The sequence below is a fragment of the Helicoverpa armigera genome, chromosome 17 (assembly GCF_030705265.1).
Source record: "Helicoverpa armigera isolate CAAS_96S chromosome 17, ASM3070526v1, whole genome shotgun sequence".
NCBI classification, from domain to species: Eukaryota; Metazoa; Arthropoda; class Insecta; order Lepidoptera; family Noctuidae; genus Helicoverpa; species Helicoverpa armigera.
The window spans coordinates 7,069,699-7,090,263 of record NC_087136.1 but is presented as its reverse complement, the minus strand read 5'-3'; the positions used below and the strand labels follow the sequence as shown (position 1 = coordinate 7,090,263).

The 20,565-nt window shown below is 33.4% G+C and overlaps 1 protein-coding gene across 1 annotated transcript in view; it reads right to left on the bottom strand.

The window, feature by feature from the left end:
• Window positions 1-20,565, bottom strand: part of LOC110384308 (phorbol ester/diacylglycerol-binding protein unc-13) — a 120,970-nt gene that overhangs the window by 51,166 nt on the left and 49,239 nt on the right. The window contains exons 2-3 of the mRNA XM_049846342.2: window positions 4,105-4,134; window positions 2,888-2,993 (exon numbers count right to left, since the gene is read on the bottom strand). Of these exons, the coding sequence (XP_049702299.1) occupies window positions 2,888-2,993; window positions 4,105-4,134 (136 nt within the window). The remainder of the gene's footprint in view (window positions 1-2,887; window positions 2,994-4,104; window positions 4,135-20,565) is intronic.

Sequence of the window (20,565 nt, the reverse complement as noted above, 5' to 3'; positions counted from 1 at the left end):
TTTCCTGCTATTTACTGCATATGAATAGGTGTATATGTTTACTGTAATACATAATTTTGCACCATTTTATGATTTTTGTGTCCAAAATAAAACTAAATAGGTACTCAATTATTGTAAATCCGTACAATCTAAAAACAATACACTATATAAATAGAGTATTTACATAGCGTTTTTTTTTAAAGATCAAACAATAATTTGGTACCAATAAATACGTATGTAATAATAAATTTTTCTTCAATATTTTTACAAAGCATTTATGTAGCGTTTTCAGGACATCCATTTCGGATTCTTCACGTACTAAAACAAATGACTCTTTGATCAGATTAACAACAGATTATGATCAGACCACCATTAAACACAGTAAACAAAACCTGTTGAATGTTTTAACCGTGGTTTATCACTGCAAAGTGCAAAGCGATGTCCACCAGATTAGTATCAAGCCATTAACACACCTACTTGAGACTGATATAAAGTTAGAAAAAGACATTACCTATAGCTGATAGCACCCTTTTATAAATATACTAGCAATTATAACCTGCGGTTTCGTCCACATCCGTCCACATCCGTCTTGGATAAAAACTAGCATATAACTTATATCAATAAACAGGCTAACACCGAAAGTTTCTCAGAGATTTCATAATACTAGGATTACACAATTCTGTCAAGAACTTAGGTACACTGTTTTAACTTTGATCAATTCCTTTCAATTTTAATTGACCTGACCTGGATTGACCTACTGGCTTAAACCACTTTTCAGGGTACAACATTAAAAATAAATACTTGACCGTATTTTGTTATAAATATTACCTTTATAAGCCAGATTAATTTTGTCAGCTAGTCCCCAAGAAGCACAAAATGCAAAAAAAACTTACAAAAGATTCTTGCAAAAATATTTAACCTAACCGCAATTTGTACTGAACCCTCAAGTGCGTCCATCAGCTGTCATACCAGAATGACGTATATTCGCATATTGTGACTTTACAACGCCGAGCGGTGTGCAATGAATAAGCGACAGCAGGGTTGAAATGCTAATATAATACAAATTGTACTCTGCCAGCCACAGGGTTAACAAACACGGGGGGATTTTGTTATGATCACCTGAACTGATATTTTGATACTTTGTGAAACAGCATTATTTGAAGTAGGTAGGTATAACATGTTTACGTTGAAAGAGATCAACATTAATAATTCATTGGTAAAAGTATATTAGTCCATTATTACCAAAACTACGTGGTCGCGACGTCGTCCGCGTGAGCTATGTAGATTATCAAAAATACGGAGCTAATTATACCTAAGCTTAGTAAACCTACACTCCGCTTTGTCCATAAATGCTATATAAAAAGTAACTTTCAGACTACCTTCAGATCGCGCTTTGTTACAGATATCAGCCTCGACATTAAAATAAGGAAGAATAAAGTCCATAAATGGGATCATCTTCTAAGTCCACTATTGCTATACAGAATTTTATTCATCCTGATCAAATGATATAACGAAAAACGCAACCGTATAAAAGAAAGCAATAGGCAACATAAAAACGTCATTACAATCCTGACGCTAAGTAACACAACTCTATGTTACAGAGCTAGGAATACAAAATGTTACTGAGCTAGGAATACAAAACGAGACAAGATGTGTCTACTGTCTACTTACTATGCAGCACCAGCTAAGGCTCGAATTGAGATTAATGAACAACGACTATATAGCCCAAGTTCCAAGTATTTTTGGCCTAAGAAACGTACCACTTTAATGAACTGAAATAAAATCTCTTATTCAAATTGGGTAAAATGGTGTAAGTACTTCCTGGTTTCTTGGAAGGTATTTGCAGTGTATTTGTAGTGACGTGACATGAATATCTAAGCACAAATGTTGATCAATAATTCAAAAAAAGCTAATTAAGGTGAATGCCATGATTGAAGTGGGAAACTAAAATATGAACTGTTTTTTTTTTAGTTACGTAAGTTGGGTAATATCAGATATGAAGCGTGATCTAATCATTTGCGATTATTATAAACCTACCTCAATTTTTGTTTATTGCATTGTTTACAACTTCAAAAGTTCCTTTGATTCGAATGTTTAGATTAACTTTTGAATGCAAAAATCGAGCCACCCCAAATCTCGCACAGAATCACACTTCATCATTGAAAAAAAAAATAAGCATCACCATTTTATTCCAACCAGCAAATCTACTTACAATAACATACATATGCATGCATACACATAAAGATACACAACCATTTAACAGGGGCCAAGCCATAAAATCTTAGGCTTTCAGATTCGTCACAACCCTAGAACGCGGTTAGGAATGACAAGTAGGCAGTTGTGACCTACGTCAGACGTCCCGTGGCGACGCTATTGTTCCGTTACAGATTCTGTCCCTCGACGCTTGTAGGGTTAAATAAATTAATATTGCCTGCACTATGTGTTAAGTTTGAATTTGTGCGTATTTCTAAATTGATTTTTCTCGAATTTCGATTTCACTGCAGTGTTAACTTTCAACGACTACGTTGTTTTCTAGATTGTTTTTTCAGTGATTTCATGAGTAGTAAATTCTTACAAAAACAAGCGATTTTGATTGATCTCATTAATATGAAAGTTTATAAAGGTAAACAACCAATCACGAAAGCTGTTAATCTAATGTTAGCAAAAATCTGTATCACAATTTAAGATATGGCATGCATGTAACGTTTCTACCGTAGAAAAATTTACAAACTACTTGCCAGCACAAAAACTTCTAAGTGCCCACTAATTAGACAAGATTCCTACGTATGCCACTTACTTTGGCCACTAGAAAGCACACTCAAACACACTCAATTCTCGCCCTTAGATTTAAGAAATACAGCCTATTATTGCATGCATTAAATACAAAAAAAAAGTTAAAAATACTCACAATAGGAAGTCTTGCTCCCAACATGGAGTCGGACCCTTAACTGTCACCGTCGTAGACTTGACATTCTGTAGTTTAAGTGTCACGTAAGTGTTGAACTGTTGTACTCCTGGGAAAATAAACCATATCTCAATATGCTGTAGGTTCAAATTTGCTTGGCAGATAAAAATAGACTTGGGAATGAAAAGAAAGGCCTGGTCTATGTTTCCTAGTATAGTTTCGATCAAAGAGCTAATGAGAGTTGAATTAAATTAGAAGTAATGTTGGGTTGTTGCGGGTCCGTATAACCGCCAAACATGTTTGTCGAACTTAATGTAAAGGGTCGTTGTATTGTAAATAGAAGGCCTTGGTCAGTTGCTTTCAATGTATTTTCGCTTTATAATAGAATTATGTAAGAAGCGAGGCATTAATACGGTCATAAATAACATTTTGTTTAAAAATATACTAGCACCCAATATTTCGAAAAAGTGAGTTCTTCTACTCAAAGAAGTAGAAGTAGCAGGCATTTCAAAATAAAAAGTTTTTTGATGTTTTAACTAAGTTGATTGTACCTCTAGAATTGAGAAATGATCTTGTCAATCGCGATAATAATATACCTCATAGTAATTTTTGTATGTCTTTATTTACCTGCGAAAGTTCTCATAATTCAAATGAAACCCGATAAACTTAATAGCATTTCAGATAACATTTGAATTGTAAGCACTTGTTATTGTTATGGTTAATTTATTTTAACGTAACTTTTTCCACAGATTCGATTCAAAAACAAATATGGAATGACCTATAAAGTTATGCTCAGACTGTTCGTGTGTGTAAAATTTAAAATCAATAAAGGAGCCCTAGGAGGGAGATTTCTATCAAAGGTCAAGGGCACAGATTTATATAAAGAACTGGTAATTGGCTGGTAACGAACTTTGAAAATATAACTTACAGATATTAGGTACTTAATGAAGAGAAAAATATGTTTTTCGGATGGTACTTTAAACTATAGGTCCCGGCTCTCACTGAACATCCTTGACAGACGTTACGGGTAGTCAGAATTCAGAATCAGTATTGGGTTGCCCGGTTAACTGGGTTGAGGAGGTTGTCAGATAGGCAGTCGCTCCTTGTAAAACACTGAAATTCAGCTGCATCTGGTAAGGCTCTAAGCCAACCCCAAAATAGTTGGAAAAAAGCTCGTGAGATGATTATTAAGAAAAAAAATATTTATAAAAATATCTTACCTTGCATGGAAACATAGCGCGCCTTTTTTACTGAAACAAAAGAAAAACGAGCAATTTAATAACAATTATTACATCGTTTGGTCCGAGGTAAGGTCAATAACCTCTTCGTATACATTGTCATACTGTTGAAAAGTACTTCTTGAGCTCTAGAAAATCCGTATACTGCAAACTTTTAGTCGGCCGATAGTCTGTGCACATAAATAAGCACATAAATCAATATGAAGATAAATGGTAGTACGCACATTACAAAGATGAGGTATTTACTCGATCTCAGAACGACTGATAATTTTGATTGAAATCAAGATTTTCTTTAAAAAATCGTATTTCTAACTGTTGACAGTCTACAGTATGCGGGTAATCTAAGCTTAACTAAGTTGCACAGTTACTGTCATAATAACTTTTTTCGCACAACATCTTGCACTTGCAATATAACTTCCATGATTGTTTCAAACTTATATTTTCTAAGTTCTGAACAGTTTTATTTTCCTACGTGCTACATATTTTAAATGTTTAATAAGAAAACCAGGGTTTAACTTAGAACTTAGAACAATACATCAAAAGTTTTAGTGATTATGTACCTTTGAAAGTTTGCTTTGAACCAGAAACTACGCAGAAAGACCCATTAAAGGTCAGGAAATGTGAAGAGACTTGACATTTAGCCTTAGAGACCAGTATTTATTATATAAATACACGTTACATAGAATGCTTGACTCTTTAAACTACGTAGTATATAAAAGCAGAAACATAATGAAATTCTCGAAAATATAGTTTTATTATTTTGAAAGTCCTACATAACCTACCCTAACAAGAAAATTTCTAAGCCAATGAGTAACTTGTCACGTATGTGTCGTTACTCATCATTTTTTGTGTATAAAAACAGAGAGTAATTAATACATCAAATTAAATGACCGAACCTCATGTTATTTATCCCCCCGTATTGTTATAAAATGAATTATCCTTTCAATCTAAAAGCATGAGATATAAGTGCAAATACATATATTTTTGAGCTTCTTAGAAAACAAATAAAGACATAAAGCATAATGTTTTTACTCGGACACAGCCATTCTAATTTCAGGCACGTTTCGCTACCGACATAGCGTATTCCTCTAAGATCTGAATAGTGAGATAGTGCATACACATTTCATGTTCGTGGAAAATTATGGTGTTATGCTTCTGTAACTTGAACTTACAGAGATCCCCATTGGATAAGGCACAAGAATAAATTCTGTTAGAACACTGTTTTCAAATAATTGTATTTATTTCACGTCAATGATTGATCCATAAACTAACACTTCATACATTTAAAAAATTGACTTTGACAAATAGTACATATTTGACAAATAACAAAATAATTAATTCGCTTTGATTTTACCATTTCAAATAACAGAAACGCAACAATATTTTTTCACTAATTGTATTCAAAAATTAAAATTATTGATCTCATGGAAATGTTAAACCGCGAGTCATTTTTGTTGTCACTTATTTTCACAATAACACAACCTGAATTCACTGGAAAAACTACGTACAAAAAACAATTTACTCGTCCACAACACTTACGAGTATTTTCTACGTTCAGAAGCTTACAATTTCACAGTAACTGTGCAACAAAATCACATTATTTCTACGATAAAAGTGTGGAAAAAAGCCTTTCTTGAACCACGTGCAGCGTTCGCGTGTGTGAACTTACTACTCCGAGAATAGGCTGAATCGATGTGGGTACCATGACTTATTGAGAATTAAGAAAACGTAATGTGGTCGATGGACTGTATATACGAGTATGTATGTGTCTGTGCCGCTTAATTTAATATTTAAGGCGGTAATTAGGTGTGGTGAAAGTTCTCGGTTCGTATGGTGGTCTTGGATTTGTTAAATGTTATAGGTCAATAATGTTGGGAAAAAATGACCTGTAGTCCGTAGTTTGATAAGAAGACTTATAAAACAGATAATCATCTCAACGCACTGGTAAACTAACTTTATTTAATAGTTTACGGACACTTCTTCCTTGTCCATAAACTATTAAATAAAGTTAGTAGCACAGCTTATTTTCTTAACCATACCAAATTCTGTTAAGAAGTGACCGCTTTTGTGTGCAAACATGAGCTTATCTTCTTTAGTAAGAACATGTAGCAAGACCGCAGGCATATATTACGTATAATTTAACAAACTTAAACCAAATAGAAAATGTATCAAAACCACTACATCCAAAGAAAAGTTTCTTCCAAGGAGACACGAATTACAACTTTTGCTGATACAAAAATATCTAATTAATACCTTGATAAATGGAAGTTTTCCAATTATATTTGTTAGCGGATCCCTTTGGGGTCTAGTTCAACAACAGGTACACAAAAACTTTAACTACCCGCAATCTGTATCAATTTATCAAATCCCCCGAAGCTAGAGTTCCCCAGACTTATTTAGGGGACTTGACTAAAAGTTAGATCATTGAAAACATCGTTCCCACGATAGCTGATAACAAAAAGTTTACACTTGAACATTTGAATATTGGGTTAGACGAAGATATTGTTAGGTCGTGAATATCAATATCGTATTTATTTTATTTCTATAGATATACTTTAATTATGTCATGCATTAAAAATTCTATACTGTTTAGTTTAGTTTCTGCAAAAGAGTTATCCGCTTTATTTTTCCTTTAACAAACTAATACATTTGAACTACACTTTCTGCAAATAGTTGGCCTGGCAGACGTGTGTAGTTCAGAACATAAAAATACTTGTAACATTGCAAAATTATAAGCTAAAACCAAAACGCTTTGCGCTCCCCACTTGAATGCATACTTTAGATAATTCTCTCCCACTGGAAGCCCGAACTTTCCTCCCCGGACCTACACTTTGCTTTCAGAATCTAGATCTTTAGGCAAACTTTGAATATTATGTTTATGTATTTTTGATCGCTTCTCCTTTGTAAATCGATGTTGTTGCTTTGTGATGTTACATAAATTATTTTCCTTATTCAGCCTCTTGTCAGTTTATTTTTGTAAAACGTTACGATATCGGTTTAACATATTTAGATCAACTTTTAAATCTATATATACCTCACCTTTAATATATAAATCTTTCCTCTGCAGCGTTTTTTATATATCTACTTTTTCCTTTCCTATCATAGGTTCTGCAAACTTATCTGCCGCGCGCAATGACCAATTACGGAGCCGATATTGTCAATTGCAGTGAGGAAGAAATGTTCAGCTGTAGACGTAAATGAGGTCTTATTATCGACTGGATTTAGTAATAGTATTAGAAATATCATGACTTAAAAGCATATAAATATTTAATCTTGGAAGTAACTTTTTGACCTAAGGGCAGACGAAGCTTAGTCCGATTAATCTATAGTGTATTCTCTGAGTAGCATATAAACCTTACTTTGATATGTCGAAAGACTGCTGACAAAAAAGGGGTTACAAAGATCAAACAAGCAAACAAAGCGCTTTATAATACTCCCAAAATTAATCCAGCTTAGTTAAACTGTGTGGCGTACAGTCTACCCAACAGCTTTTCAGTAAAATACTTCTTAAAGTCCTTTAAACATGTGCGGTACGCTGCCATCTGTATTTTCGCATGCAAATAAAAATTACCACAAAAAGGTCGCGCCGAGGCAACGCTGACGGGAATAAGGTATGTAAATATGTCCTTTTGTAGTCAAAGTGTATAAATAAAAACAGCGATGTAAAATATTTTCTAAGCTTCAACAATTTTTCAAGCGAGGGACATCGAATAAATATTGGCATCGTTTCAAACATAATACTTTTTAATATTACATTTTTTACTCTGTGTGTGTCTGTGTGTGGGTGTGTGAATAATTCCTTAAAGTTTCATTTTTAGGTGTCTAGGTTTCGTGAGGTTCGAGCAGTGGGGAGTGGAAGAAACTACATGCACTTTATATGAAGGCAAGGAGTATTATGCTTAAAGTAGGTCTGTATGCAAATGCCTCTTTGCCAGGGCTGTCTCTGGTTGAACCAAGTTTCCCAAACTGCGGTAATTAAATGTAGGAAGAGAGGGTTTAGTTTGAAAGTTCTGCGTACGAGTGTTGAAGTGTTTGTTTCTTTGGTTCACAAGCTATTTCTCTTGAGGCTTTTGTGAGTGGAATTGCTGTTGTTAGAAAGATGATAAAGATTTCATTGTTGGAGTTAAAGGATTATGGCAATAAGTTTATAGGATATTTATGTTTTGGTATATGTCATCTTGATGGCCTTGTGTTTAATGTCTAATGCACATTTCGGCTCTTGGTCTATAGAAAATGTCTATAGCATCAACAATGAAATATGAGCCCTATTGTCGATTTTGCATTATTGCAGAAGAGTTCTAGCCACAATATCATCCCGTTGTAAAAAATGAATGGTTTCACTAGAGATTTAAATACCGATATTTCTTCCTAGGAAACCTTCCCAATAGGTACTTCTAGGAATAAACAAATTGATTCTCTCATTGCTTACAACCTCCTGTATCATGCGTCCTAACAAGTATCATGTCCTCTAGTACACACAATATCGTAAAACTAGGTTATATACTCCATACTTTCAAAAGGGTCGCCCAGCGTCGAAAACTGACCATTTTATGATTCTAACTATATAAACAAACATCGCCTGGATTCGTTATTATGAAACTTTAATACCGATACCGATTTTAAACTCAGTATCAATATTTTTCTTACTTTCCAATTTATAAATTAAGTTCATACTCCAAATCATTCATTCAAACTTGGAACCGCAAAACAGCACTTTTTGAACGTCAAAATTTACAAAAGACAGCCCCCAAAACGCCTAGCCTTCACCACTTCCTATGAGTCTTGAGCTTTCTTTACTTATTCTTAGAAATGCTGTGCCATTATGTGTAAACCTTTAACAAAACTAAGTTATATTCCATTTTGATAAATCACATTGTTATCGTAAATATATTGCTACGCCGTAGCAAATGCTACGACGTGACTGCGCTGTCGTAGCATACTCAATCCCCTACGCGGCCATTCATTATCCTTGAACTTTGTGAAGCATCGGACTGTGTCTGTGTGCGTTAGTCATTTATTTTAGATACTGTTACATATGTTAACTTTATTTTATAGCTTTAGGATATATTTTTGACTTTATTAATGACCCCAATAAAACTTCGATTGCGAACAATAAATGATTACTTTCAAAAACCCAATATTTTGTATAACATGACCAATAAAGTCATCGTTTTTTTTTTGCAAATGAGGTCAGCAGATTTTTGGTAACAAATGCAAAAAGGCGCTAACGTTAAATGACAAAGAGCAACAACTCGGCACCACAAATAAGCACCATTTTTTTATTAATGGAATTCGGACGGCGTGAATTCTGTACGTTGCAAGATATTCATGAATAATGAAGCCGAACCTTTAATTAGAAAAAAAAACTGAATAACTGTAAAATAGTGTATTGGGGCAAATCTAAATAAGGAGGTTTTTAATGAGGAAAAGGCTGTTGCGAACGAGCTCATATTTGATTTAAAGAACCCTTAATTATTATAATAAGTCATTAGTAGTTATTAAAATAACCCTACTTAAGCCATATGTACAACCTCATTAACTGTTAAAGAAATAATTACTTAGAAACTAAGTTATTTTTTTACGTCTATGTCAAATAATAAGATAACAATGTGCTTGTTTTAGTTTTATGTTTAGTTAAAAAAAACATTGTCGTTTAGATGAAAATACTAAAATAACTAAGTCATAATGTAATTATTTCCCAAAACACAAGTTTTCTTCAAAAAATGTTTTATAGGACAGGATTTATTTACTTTATATTTAACTCTATTTTTACCACACCGAAATATATGGTACTTCTACCTGCCAGTAAGAACCGAAACAACACTGGAGGTATTACTATTAGACTCGTCACAAACATAAAATCAATATTTTATTTAAAGACATTTCTCGGAAATTATTTCAAAATTCTTGATTTAATCCAGTAAAAGTCAAAACATTTTATTTAAAGACTTTTCTTCAAAACTATTTCAATATTATTAACTTAATCCGGCAAAATCCAAAACAAATCTATTTCCCATTTATTTTGGGATAATCGGTATTTATCTTTGTGTCAGTTTTCAGTGGGCGTAACCTTTTAAAAATCCGGGAATCTGAATGTAAACTATCTTGACAAAAGTAATCCTGGCAATTTCGTCTAATTATAAATTATTCTAAACCACTCGTGACCAAAGGGCTGGCCTATACTTCAGTCAAAGGATATGCATTGCCATCCAGCGTGGCAATGCAGCCAGCCTTTTGGGCACGATCCCAGCTGACAGCGATGCGGATGAATATTTTGATACCTAGTTTTAATATTTCCCTATTATAGATTAATATTGATTATTATGAATGAATAAAAACCCAATTATTCTAAACGTTAAGAGAATTGTTCCATGATTTGCCATTACACCTACGTGTCTGTCAACCAACCCAACAAACCACTTGATTGCGAATTGGTGACGGTTTCGTTATGTATTTTGTGATGTTGTGAATGTCCTATAGTTCATATAACTTCCTAGTTCAACTTGCATTGTATAATTTTCTCGAAGTCAACCTTTGGTGTAAGTCAAATATTGTAACCAGTTATGTTTTACAAAGACTGTTGGCATTGGGGTCTATGGAGTTTCTTGCCGGTTCTTCTCCATAAGACGCACCCCACGTTTCATAAAAAAGAACCTGTAATAAGTCTCTATCGATGTAATATATGCAGTAGAACGCTTTGACTTTGAGTAACACTATTATTTACAATGAACCTGTTTAACACAACGTACATAATATATTTTTAGAAACCATTCAGTATTTGATCACTACCTGTATCATATCATAATCAACAGAACCCAGCTCTTGCCTAATTTTAATTCGTCACTTAAAGTACGCTAAACTTTTATACCAGACATCACAATCCACCCAGCGTTCACGAAAACAAAAGTTCGTAAACGTCCAAATTATTCCGGTCTCGTAAACTGAAGGTACTTGTGAAGAAACAATGGTAGTCCTGTGTTTACACCCATGGGTACACTGAAACAATTACCGTTCTTGCCATTGCTAACTGTTTTCAGTGTTAAGGCTATATTTAAGTTTCGTAGATGAATGAGAAAATGTGTGAATAAGAAGTGGCTTTGGTTGTGATCTTGATAGTGATATTAGATTGTATGGATCGTATATCAATAGATAGGTTTTGGAGCTATAAGTAAAATTTATATTTTGTTCATTATCTGCCTAGCTGTTTTGCGCAGACATAGGAGCACTCACCTTTCCTTCACTCTCATAGCCCGATGGGACGACAATCCGACACGATCGGAGAGAGATCAGGCGCAGGACTGACATTTACGTATTCTCCGATAATCACATAAGAGGAGTACATAAGAGGAGTATATAAGAGGAGTACATAAGAGAGTACATAAGAGGAGTATTATGGGTGCTAACACAACTGATAAACTACATATAGCTACATATAGACATATTTATAATTATATGTATATACTACATCATCATCATCATCATCAGCCTATCGCAGTCCACTGCTGGACATAGGCCTCTCCAAGTGCACGCCACTGAGATCTATTTTCGGCTTCTACTATATATAAATACTACATATTAGCCACATGTTATATGTATATACACATTTAAAATTTATGAACTAAATATTTAATTATAGGTCTATATGAACATAACAATATATGAACCGTGTCTATGACAACAAAATTAACGCCAACACTAATCAACCTACATCAAGTTCTAAAACGTAATATCATTTGCCAACAAATTGATTCGTTTACCATGCATAATGCAGTCGCCATATTCCCGGTAATAATGTAAACAAGTATACGAACAGCGAGTGCATTGATTCATAATGTTATTATACTGAAGCCATGTATAATAACGTGTCATGGAGGACAAAATGAATAGCGGACACGTCATAACACAAAATCTTTTAAGAAAATAGCGCCAAAATAAGAATATTCGGGCGACCAGGAATGTTACGAGCTCTGCTCTTACACGTCTTCTATGGAACAAGCCCATTTAATTCAAAATAAAATTCAAGCGATTAGTGGAGTCCACTCGTGACCAAGAGGCTGGCCTATACTTCGGCCAAAGGATATGCATTGCCATCCAGCGCGGCAATGCAGCCAGCCTTTTCGGCACGATCCCAGCTGACAGCGATGCGGATGAATATTCTGATACTTAGTTTTAATTTTTTCCCCCCTTTTTAATTTTTTTATATATGTAAATGTAAATATAATTGTAAAATACTAGTTTGAAAGAGTGTCATAAAATAAATAACTTTGTAGTCTTTCAAATATAATTTGACAGATGAAAAATTATTGACAGATTCGAACGTCTCGTTAGTTCTTAGTTCTAATTATGGTTTTGACCACGAATACCGTACGGTACTTGACCTACAAGAAGGCGCCTTCCTTAAAGCATCTCCGCTCGTCTTTCATTCCTCCGTGTAATGTGGGCTGTAAATATTATATTGCCGTCTGTAAGTCGACACGCATGCTTTTGTAAATAGAACAACAACCCGTTATTACGCTGAACTGCTAGTACTTTATTGCAATTGCATTTTATTGAAAACACACTTAACTGTTGTAAAATGATTCTGTTTGCTTTAAGTATAGCTATAATTTTGTAACTTGGTAGAAACTACGAGAAATTACTTCTTCTTAGAGTAAATACAATTCCAATGAACTAATTTATTTATATTGGCACCCTCTAGGAAATATTTCACAACACTAGAAAACTTTCATTCATGATTCACAGTGTGAGTCATAGAAACCTTATCTTGGATTATTGTGAAATTAATGAGTAACCTTCATAAAAATGATGACTAACTACGACACTCATTGACTGCGAGTTATTTTTACTCTTCTTTAATTCTAATACATTGGTAATAAAAAGTAAAAAACTACTTCAACAATAATGTATGCCTTATTCCATAATTTCCTTCTCGTCTTAATCCACCATGGCCATTATGTTATTAACTATACATACTTTAATTAGTTTTAAGATTAAAATTATACAATTTGGTGTACCTAACAAAGTAAATCTATCCATATATATAATTTGTTCTTGCTGGTAACAATACAGACATACAACGCCTTCATCTGAATAACATCTTTAATCCGACTGGATGTGCCAAAGATCACAACATGGAACATTTGGTGGCACTCCAAACTCTAAGCTGTTAATGCTAGCTGTTAGTACCTTGCAAGGTTTGGATACCTGCCCAGATGGGAGAAGAAAACTAAAGTAACAAAAAATGTGTCAATTGAGGACTTTGTCCTTTTTGGGAAGTCGGTTGAAAATAGTTAAATGAGTCACCAGATTAAACACTTTTTTCAACACTGATTGTCGGTCATCGTTCAATACAGGTTATAGGATTAACCTTTAGAAGTAACTATCTGTTTCTTTTTATTACACCCAAACCTTATAGGAACGAGATGTCACTCATTTCATAAATGAAAGAAGATCCTCTATACTGTATACCTAAACATTCTGAATATTTTATGTCTCTCAGTGCAGAATTTGGCCTAAATGAGAACGGTGCAGATTTAAGCATCATATTGTCGCGTATACGTTCACATGTTAATAATTTTTGTAAGCGCACGGGTGAAACCGCGTCCCATGGGGTGAAAGCCAGTATAAAATAAGGCGAATTATACGCTTATAAAGTACTTGGATCATCAAATACTTCTTTTTCGACTGCCATTATCCCAATGAGTTTCGGAGAATTTACTCGAAAATGGGTCGGTCTAGTGACCTTTTTTAAGGTACGTAATTTTTTTGTGTATGTTTTAGGAATGGTAAAGACAAGGTAGATTAGAAAATACATTTTCGTTTTAATCCAATGTTGTTAATATGCAAAGGTTATTGTGATTAGATTCTTAAGTACAGATATTTTTGCCTGGGTAACAAGTTCCTTAAAAATATAAATGTATATTTTTAAAAGCTACTTTCTTTAAATAGTTAGTTTCATCTAGTAATATGTATACCGCAACATGTAGGTAAATGCACTCTTTTACACTATTATTTGGTTCCGAAGTAAAATGTCATTTATTGATCGGTGGAGAAATTGACTATAATTATAAGTCCCCTAAAAACCCGTTATCAAGATTGAACACTATTAAATGTAATAGTTTTGATTGATTTGTAGGAAAATGTTGCCAGTATATTTCGTAATAAAAAGTATCTAAATCACACCAATTATATAATCTGGTTGTATTTTTCAAAAATACTAGACGTTACATATTTTATCTATCCCTTCGATCTCGGATTGAAAAGTAGATGCAGTAATACGTATTTATATCGAAATATCTAATGTACACCTGAATACTTTCCATAGGCTTACTACAAAAAACTAATTGAAATCGTGTATTTTTAAAACAAATCATGTCAAACACCATGGGAAGTAGTTTTATTGTGATTGTTTTTGATATGAAAGCTATTAAGCCTAATGGACTTTTAATTTTACATTCAAAGTGGTCATAAATTATTGATATGAAATGGCTGATAATTATGACAATACCACTTATACAAGTTGCAAGCGAAGGTTACTGTTGCACAGATTTGTTATTTTATAGTTAACAAAGTAACGTTTTTTACCAACATGTTTAACTACATTGTATATACAAATATACAAAGTTGTTGTTCACAATAGGATTTTGAGTCCTCAAAGTTTTATATACAAAGTAGATGGAAAAGTAACTAATTGATTATGCATGTTGTTTACGATATTCATGTTCTTCATTATTAAAACTAGCTAAACTATTTATTCATTTATATTTTTAAAGACATTTTGAAGGTTCTTTGAAATTACAATGACACTTATTTAACACACCGAACCACTAACGCTTAAAACAACCCTTATATATAAAAAAAAACTAATGTTAGCAGCCATCAATTGACTATTAAAAATTGAAATTCATTCTGCAACTTTAGCAATATCGAACTTTCATACTTCAATAATGACAAATGCCAACACAAGCTTTTACAAAAAGAATAAGGGGTAAAACAGGGGTAACAACAGTTTGACGCAACTTAAATCCCCCCATTCTCCCCTTTTATTACCCTTCAGATAGCCTCGTCATACCACAATATAGCGGATTTATAAAAAAATCGGGTTTGTAAACGACTTAGGTCATTATAAGGGTTTTATAGGAATACTAGCGGGGCTTTGCGGTTTTACTCGCTCGTGTCACTCCAAACAGAACAGAACAGTGTAGAGAATATCATAAGTGTCAAATCATAGGTGGCAGATTAGTAAAAATAGACAGATATGATATGATCTCGAAAAAGTATCAGGGTCTCGTCTTTAATTGATTTAAACAAACAAAATCGACGCTAATTTAAACAAATCACAAATAATTAAGTATGCATAAATATGTCTAAGTACTCCAACATTTCAAATAAAAATCCTTTAACACTGTGATTAGGGTTTCGTAGTCATCTAGGAATGCTTATTGTTTCGCCATGTCTGTCTGTACTTCCGCGGTAAATCTAGGTGGCCGTTAGCACTAGAAAGCTGAAAGGTATACAATATGTATATCAACCAAGTCGAGGAAGTGCAAAAATATAAATCTAAACATATAAAACATAAACTTAAATACAAAATGAGGTACCTACGGACTATGATTAAACAAAGTGGTGTACTTTGTAATATTAGATAAGTAGATGGAGTCGCTTTCTCACGCCGGCTGAGGGAGGAAATGTAATACTTGCAAGTGATTATTAGCGTTATAAGATATGACCCCTTCTTCTGTACTTATGTATAGAAATTATGAGTCCTGAAAATGGAAACTGTATTAAGTTTCACAATATTGGTTTTTGCATATTTTAACATCAATGGAGTGAAATAAGAATAAATAAGAACAAATTATTTCCTTATTTAGTTACATTGACATATTCGGTAAAACCAGTACCTTTCTATAGACTGTTTATATATTTAGATTGAAATATTTTGTTCATAGCATAACAAAGGGCTAATGTTACCAAAATCAAAAATCGAGTAGGTATTCGTATGTTAATTCCTATGTGTAGTTATAAAAGTAAGCACTATTGTGAACATGGGACACTTTAGATTAGCATGAAGGTCTCATTACCTGATAAGGCAAAACAGCTAAACTAAACGATACCTATACCAAACTACGCACCATAAAAGTTTAGTCTTTATGACAATTTGGTTCCTTACTTATTTTTATAAATATGCTTGTAACTTTGACTACATATCAGTATAGACTACTTAGAGCCTGTAAAATAACATATATTCTACTTTATCCAGTTACGAGAAATAGTTCCCCCGGCACCTGGGTGGACCCGCGGGGAACAGCTAATCAAAAATATTTTCAGTCAGGTAAAAATAGACTTACAGTTATTTTGATTAATCCTAGCAACCTTTAGATGTTTTTTACAAATCTCAGTAGTAATATAGTATGAAACTACAAAAGTGGAAAGCAATAAATTCAGCCGGCATGACGCAGGGACGATATGAAACGAATTCTAAAAGAACTTGTACATTGTGCTGATATGAAAATAGAAATACTTGCTTGCACGACTTATAGAAATATCCACTTTATTGTTATTGGCAGAGGTTTTAATTTACAATGACAATGTTACATTTGGATTGGTGCACTAATCTATTAAGAATACATTTTTTAAAATATTTTTTAGTTGTGTAATTTCATAGAAAATTTTAAATCCATTATTAAAAGCAGGTGGAGGTCTAAGGGGAAGGCCTATGTTCAGCAGTGGACGTCCTATGGCTGAGATGATGATGATGATTAAAAGCAGTGAATTTTACCTACTTTTTCATATAAGGTGATTAAATCATAGTTTAATGTGAAAAACCAAGATTACACAGTAAAGTATTATGGTCCTCATATTAGGTATAAACGCTTAACAGAGTCTTAAGTGGCCATTAGATATATTAACATATACATAATCTAATCTTCCTGTAATGTACTAACTAAATTCAATAGGTCAGGGTACTAACAGCCTATTAGGTAAATTAATTCTGAAATAATAATAACCGCCGCGAGAATTAATTACTTACTGTTATTATATGCAAGTGCATTTCGTGTGTCATGATATCATAATATTATGCTGGTTAGAATAATAGTAGGAATATTAGCATACATATATTCTATTCCTTGTGGACCTTGTTAATGGTACAGATGTGTTAAGATAACATAGAGCGGGCATTGGGGTACAGAATGTTAAGAAATGTTCAAGGAAGTCAGATAAAAAGACACTTATTTTAGTACGAATTTCCGCCAGCAGTTTTTACCAGCTTCCGTAGAGAACTACTTCCCGCATCTGGATAAAAATATATTATGTACTACCAAGTTTCATTTCAATACAGTCAGTGGTTTGTGCGTGAATAAGTAACATACATACACACATATAATTTTACTTTCATAAATGTGATGATGTGGTAATAAAGCACATAAAATATTATAACGCAGAAATCCAAATGAAACCCGTATTTTAACCAAAAAAAATGTCTAAGCCTTCGCTTTATTGGTGACTGAGGTCGTTCACCCTATAATTTCAGGTAGTTACATGAATTGACTTAGCCTCATTTGGCCTTAAAAATTACTTGTAAAAGTTACTTTAAGTTATCAATTTTAAATCGTGAGAAAACCAACATGTGTTCAGAGAAAATTTCTTATATATCTGCGGTCCACCAACCCGCATTGGCAGAGTTGATAAATGACCCGCTCCTTTTCACAAAGTGGGACCTAGATCTGAGCTAAGAACCGTTAATGTTGATTAACTACATACATATATGTATATCTGTGTAGTGTAACGATAAGTTTGTAAGTACACTAGTTGTTAACAAAATTATATTTATTGTGTATCAAAGCACAAGTACTGAAATAAAGTTAAAAATCAGTAGTTTTCACAGTGATAGACAAAGTTTCTCTTAATTGGTGTAGTTTTGTTTGAGCTTACTTCTTGACCGTTATAAACCGAGAAAAAATACAAATAAGTACTTATTATATTTATTTACTAAGTATGTATATAAGATTTACATCTAAATATAATGGAGAAATGGTTGATGGAACAGTATGATTAACTGATATCCAATTACAACTCTTCCCTATTATAACAAAGCTATATAAAGCCGAAAACAGCCATCTTAAAAAACACTCACACAGCTTTAAGCTTTCAACTACACCATTGACCTACCTCAAAACTCAAATCCGTGTACCTTTTTAAAACTTGTACCGACAAAGGCAAGGATATTCTTAAGAAACATTTCGTATGCGGCAAGGAACTCTTTAATCCCAACGATATAGCTCACAAGTCATATAATATGTACTCTTATATACGTATGTGAAAAGTTTTTAGGAAGCTCGCATTTGCCAAACATTCGTTTCGTTCTCACTATAAAGCAATTCCACTATTTCATTTTATTTCAGTCAAAGAATATACTTTACAGGAATATTGCTCTCATATATTTTTGGGTAAAATTAATCTGTTTTGAACAAATTGCAGCTCATTTATGGAGTTAGTAGACAAATTAGGCAGGTGTGAATAATATTAATTTGGGTTGAAAATAAAGTTGCACTTGTGCAAAGTGTTATTTAGCAATTTTGTCACTCTTTGAAATGAAGTCATGTATGTTAATTCAGTAAAATAATTTCAACAAAGAGGCAGGTAATATTATTATTAATCAACTAACTTTGACGAGAATTTCAGAAACGCGTCCATACTTTTGAAAACTCTATTTTCATATACATAATATGTTAAGTGTGTAGAAATAAAACAACATGGCGCCCATTTCACAGAAAAAATAAAAAGAACTGTATTTTACTACTTAATAGAGTTCAAATTTCAGAACCGTCTTTTTTCGCTTGGAGGCTTATAAACGACCGACAAAGATTTACGTCTCGTATAAGTTTGAACCTATCTAAGCGGAAGGGTGAAAGGGACAATTTAAATGGACTAATAACAAATTGAGGGCATACTTTAAGGTACAGAAATGTTTTACTGCAGCAATTTATTAGGCCCTTTATTTACACCTTTTTTGCGATAAAAAAAATATATAGGTATATCTAAGTAGTAACATGCTGAAACCTTTGAAATGTTTAAATATTCCTTTATCGACAAATTTTCTTTTTTTTCATTCACCAAACGTTTCGGTTCATAATCATTTTTATTTGTTTTTAGAAGGTCATATCCATACCATTCGCTGGATATTGCAATAATATTCTTTTGGCCACTTTCCAAAAATATTGGATAGAAAATTCTATCCATATAGGGACCAGCAAAAAGCCTTTTTGGGGTTCCGTACCCCAAGGGTAAAACGGGACCCTATTGTTTTCGCTCCTCTGTCCGTCCGTCCGTCCGTCTGTCATCATGTTGTATCTCATGAACTGTGGTAGTAAGAGAGCTGTCACAGATGATGTATTATTGCTGCCGCTATAACAAGAAATACTGAAAACTAATATTAAATCAATATTTTGGGGGGAATCCAATACAACAAACGTGATTTTTTTGTCCTTTTTAGAAATCGGTGCGGGACCCTCCGTGCGCAAGTTCGACTCGCACTTGGCCGGTTTTTGTGCCCAACAAATGCATGTTGAAGCTTTAGAAAATGTATAAAAAGCTAGAAGATAGATCACAGGTAATATTGTGAAAGGGAGAAAATGTCGGTGCGATTACGTTAATGATACGAAGCAACATGTTGGTAGATACGTCTTACGACTAATGGATGGGGACTACAAAGTGTATGTATTATGTCTAGTCTGGTTAGGTAAAATATAGTAAGTATTCTACACACCAAATAACAGAATGATAAGAGTTTTCTAAAAAACCAGAAGTCAATAATACCTAACGAGGTTTCTTGTAACATAATATTGTCTCGTACTGTCTCTTTTCTTGGTTTTATCATAGTCATAAGACACATTTATATCTGAGTTATAATATTAGTTTAACTAAATGAAAAGCTAAGTCTATACAACGTTCTACAGAAAAAAGTAATGCACAGCTGTGAAATGTTTTCAAAATAACTTTGAGTCACAATCATCATAATCTTTGACCCATAAACGAAATTCTCGGGTAAAAAGTTTAGGAATGATCTTACCCATGGCCCTATGCTTTGACAGGTACCTAAATTACATGCGTGTAAAAACACAAGCTTTTACTTGCAACTGCTACACAAACATTTCCATAGCTCGCATTTCCAGCAAAGCTTTCTCCTAAAACGGAATATTCTAGAATGCTATCGTATCTTCAAACTACGTCTATCAAAACACTAGGCAGACATGGAGTACTAGCTAGTCAATAAACGTAACTGTATGAAGCAGTTTACGACTAGTGCTAGAGATGTCAAACGGAATATTGAAGAGGCTTTGATCTACATTGGTCCTAAATTATGCTAGATATCCTATGCATCATCATCATCCTATATCATACACATATGCCTTCCGTGAGAAAATAAGATAAATTTTCAAGTCG